Below are 4,781 nucleotides of genomic sequence, written 5' to 3' on the forward strand. Positions count from 1 at the left end.
ATAGGTTTTTGGTGTTTTCAATGAAGTTTGAGCCAAGGCCATCAGAGCGAGGGAGAGTGAGATGGAAATATGGGTATGAAACACAGAAGATATGAAGTACTCACCATGGAAAGTGGAAAATAAATATTTAAAGAAAACACAATAGAATATCTAGATGAGTCTTAGTTTCTATCTGAGCCTAGGGTCATAAATATAAACAGTCAACCTGACGTGGTTTTCTTTCAGCTGTGATCGGTGGCTGCAGGAGTAATCAAGGTAATTTGGGGAATAAAGCAACACTGAGATGAGCATAGTATAAAAAGAGTGAATAGTTGCAATAGACCCAGTAATTGTAGAAATTAATTGTGGAATCAAAGCTAGTAAATTGGATACAGGAAGTATTGTGGAGAATTGTGGAGCCAAGGTCAGTTTGAAGACCTTGATTTGTTGCAATAATGTTGTGTGAAATGAAAGGGTATGAAGTGATGACAGATGGTAGAAGTGGAAGTTTTTTTAGGTATGGCACATTGGTGCTGATGTCAAATCAAAGTGATGATCTTGGAAGAGAGCATATGAGTTAGAGGAAAATATTCTTGGGGGGCTCCCAAGATGCCAAGAGGCAAGACTCTTGAAGCAAGTCATTCGTGTGTAAAGTTAGCTCAAAGGAATATAATGCAACCATGTAGGATATGCCTTCCAAGTCTTTATGTATTTTCCTATACTGAGTTTTCTAAGGGTTAGTAGTAAAGACTTACCTTGAAGACCAGTAAGTTTATTGCCCTTTTACGTGGAAATCATCCAATTTTGCTACTAACTATGGAATGCAAATGCATTTATCCCAAAAATAATATCTCCTAAAGTCTTGGCTTCTTCTGCAAGTTCTATTACTCTTTTTCCTTTACAGAGTGTAATGAGTCTAGCAGGGAGCCTATTGTTCTGGAATGAATCTTATCTACCTAAGCTCTTAAGTAAAAATGGTCACCTATTTTCTGGTGCTATGCTTTACCTACCAGTTTGGAGCTCCTAACATGGTGGAATATATTTTTCCATAAAGGTGGATGCATTTATTTTCCTTAATATTTCCCAACAGTGTTTGGTTAGTCCTTTCAGCATCAATTGGCTCATGAAAGTTACATTGGCTGAACCACAGCAAACCTTTCTAAGTTCCAAAGCCCAGCTTTAAAATTGGACTACAGTGTGTCAAGGCACATGCAACTTGTAATGTCAGGACTAGGTTTTTCTACCCCCTGAGATTAGATGAGGGTTTCTCTAGAGGGATGCTACTGATATATTTGGCTGATGAATACTTTATTATGGGGCTGTCCTATGCATTGAAGGATGTTAGGATGTTTAGCAACATCCCTGGACCCGTCTTTCTGGCTGCCATTACTCCCTAATGATGATACTCAAAAGTGTCTCTTGACAATGCCCTGTAGGGCAAAACTACTGGATTATATTTTTTTAATCTTCTAATTAGGATTTAGGGAAGTCAAAGGCCCTAGAAAAAGCCATGAACTTATACACAATATAGACAAAAAACAGAATTCCCTACAGCCTGGTTGTGTAAGAAAATAAGAGATATCCGCACAAAAGATCTAGTTGGATGGGCCATACAAAACACTTTGGAGTTTCCTTTAGCTCCTGTGACATATGGGAAAGAAGCTTCCTGTTTCCCATCTCCTTCCTTGCTCCTAAATGAGTTCAACCACTGACATCCAGAGTGAAAAATATTGGCTAGAAAAATTCTACAGCCAAGGGCTTGTATAGTAGCCATATGGATAAACTGCTGATCAAGGACCAGAGAAAAGAATGTTGATTGCATCAGAGGCCAAACAGGTGATAACTCTGAGGACCAAGTCATTCTTTCCCCCTGATACAATGACACTACTACACTCAAGAATTAAACATAACATAACAGGAGTGGGAAAAACCAATGATGGATTGAAATTATTTTTCCATGATCTGGATGGCAACTTGATGTAGATAATGGATTTGATAACTTTTAAAAGTGTAATAATTATCTTTCTTTTACATTTGGTTTGTAGTCTGGGGTTTTGGAAAGTGTTCATTCATTCTTAAATATCAGGACCATTAAAAGAAAAGCAGGAATGACAATTTTTGAACTAAAATTCATAAGGCCTGGAGGCCATCTGTACCTCAGTGCTGAAGCATAACAACAGAGTAAAGACCAACTATAGAACTTGGATTCCAGCTCCTGATTATGGAAAAGCAGAGCTTGGCGGTCCCCCTGTCATTCAGTATAGAAACCGTAGAGCCTTACCAGGGTCCTTCTCCTCAAATCTGATACTTAGGCCAGCCAGATTTTCATACACTGTCTAGGATGTGTCAGGCAGTGGGGCTTGCACACTGGCTGCCGCTTCAACTCTGGAGTTTTCTGCCCTTAAACACTGCACCTCTGTGTGTTTGGTCAGGTGATACATCCTCATTTGTATGACAAATCCGTGCCCCTTGCCATGTCTACTGATGATTGCCTGAAGCATATCTGGACTCATTATGTACTTAGGAGGCTAAATCTAGAACAGCTCCAATACCTTCTCTTCTTCATTTTATTTCCCCAGTACAGTCTGTGCACTTTAGTGAATGGTTCTTGGTTAACTCTTTGATTCTTCCATTTTCTTATTCTATTTCTATTGATTTGGCTCCAGGTTACCTTTGACTAGCATAGTGTATGTCTATATCCAAAGTCCTACACAAAAAAATCATATATAAGATGAATTTTTCCTTTGAAAAACATATATCACTTATTTGGAGAAAGGAAATGGAGGTGGCTTGGGGTGAGGGCTACGACATTTTTTTTTTTTTTTTTTTTTTGCTCTGAGGGCAGCCAGGCAAATGTGAAAGAGGAGTCTGAAAGCAAATGTAGCCGTGAATGGACACCTCCTTAATCTTATGTACTCTGACACTAAAGGTCTGCTTTGGTAAAAATAGCCTCGTAAGGCTGACCCTTGGCTGCCAACTTATGAGGCATCCCTGAGCTGAGGACACACAGAGGAAGGTGAATGGCTTATGATTTCATCCACTTTGCCACATGACTTTAAGCAGGTGATCCTAGAAAAACTTAAAACACCAAATGAGAAGAAAAATGATTGCTGACATCAATTGTATGTGTTACAGTCATAATCGGTCTCTTGTAAGAAATTTAAGAAGCCGGTATTCTATGATTATTCTCACTTTATGTGGGAAGATTATAAAGCCTGGAGAAGTTAGGTGACTTTGCCTAGATTTGCCAGCAAATACATACCGGGATCAACGCATGAATTTTGTTTTTCCTATTCTAAACCACACATTTCTAGTTCCCGTCCTAGACTGCTGCTCAAGGGACCGTGGGTCTCAATTTCCACACTTGCTAACGGAGGGATTAGACTTGAAGTGTTCTAGCATCACTGGCACTCACATGCTATCATTTTCCTGGAGATTTTATAAACAACATTACTCCCATTTAAAACACCTGCAAAAGCACTATTTGTGAGTTTGCCATATGTTTTCAACAGAAAAATTACACTTATTTCTCCATGGAGTAATGTGCAAAGAATTTTTTTTTTTGTAGTTTGGTGTTTACGATGAAGTATTTCATATGATTTTATGTTTTTGATATGTCACATTACATCTTAGGAAAGTAGTGGATGAAAAGAAAACAAATCTGTTGGTAAGCAGACTAAATCTAATCACCTTCTCTCTAGATTATGCACATGGCAAAAAAGAAAACTGTGATGATTGATAGAAGTCATGAGGATCCAAGATTTTCAAGCACCTGAATTATTCATGTTAATGCTTAGATTATTATAACACTTAAATCAAGTTCACAAAAGCTTGAGAGCATAGACTGGCAAATAATTTTCAAATTTTCAATCCGCTAGCAATATTTTTATAATATTGACATTTAAGTATCATTTTTATTTGGGGATTATTTGTAAAATTTGGAACAAAGATTTAGAACATTGTGAATGTCATCATTTTATTTGGTTTAAATGCGTTACTGGCTCTCGCTCTACCTGAAATTTTCTAAGAAAAAAAAAAAGTTTTTTTGGTTTGTTTGTTTTTTTAACCACTGCCTGACTGCCTGCCATCGTGAGTCGCGTGCACGCTCCCAGAAGGGGCCTATCCCATTGGGCTCTGCCTTACCGCTGCAGCGTCCCCACCTGGCTAGAGTTCACATCTGACGACGCGAAACAGCAGATCTACAAACTGGGCAAGGAGGACCTGACTCCTTCACAAATCGGTGTGATCCTGTGTGACTCACATCGTGTTGCACAAGTACGTTTTGTGACAGGCACTAACGTGTTGAGAATTCTTAAGTCCGGGGGACTTGCCCCTGATCTTCCTGAGGATCTCTACCATTTGACTAACAAACCTGTTGCTGTTCGAAAGCCTCTTGAGAGGAACAGAAAACATCAGGATGCTAAATTCCGATTGATTCTGATGAGCCGTATTTACCGGTTGGGTCAATATTATAAGACCACGCGAGTCTATCTCACAACTGGAAATGTGAGTCATCCACAGCCTCTGCCTTGGTTGCAGAAATTTGGCTTTGTACTCACGCAATAAAATCACTGTCTCACTAGGAAAAAAAAATGAATATGGAGTTAGATAGATGTACAGGAACTACATTTGTTTTTGATTATTGCAAATAACGATGTATACTTTTAAGTAGGGTAGAGAGTTTTGCATATATGTGTGTGTGTGTATAAACATATGTGTCTGTGTGTGTGTGTCTGTGTGTGTGTGTGTGTGTGTGTGTGTAGCTGGTACGCTGAAGAGCTATAACTCATAGAAAGCAATCA

General features: G+C 38.8%; 1 protein-coding gene across 1 annotated transcript in view; it reads left to right on the forward strand.

Moving 5' to 3' along the window:
• The window catches only part of LOC121041913 (40S ribosomal protein S13-like), a 72,491-nt gene extending 67,929 nt beyond the window's left edge, over window positions 1–4,562 (forward strand). The window contains 2 exon segments of the mRNA XM_040493113.1: window positions 4,074–4,462; window positions 4,465–4,562. Of these exon segments, the coding sequence (XP_040349047.1) occupies window positions 4,074–4,462; window positions 4,465–4,562 (487 nt within the window).
• Window positions 4,563–4,781: the final 219 nt, after the last annotated feature.

Source organism: Herpailurus yagouaroundi, unplaced genomic scaffold, assembly GCF_014898765.1.
Source record: "Herpailurus yagouaroundi ecotype Mexico unplaced genomic scaffold, PumYag 29, whole genome shotgun sequence".
NCBI lineage: Eukaryota > Metazoa > Chordata > Mammalia > Carnivora > Felidae > Herpailurus > Herpailurus yagouaroundi.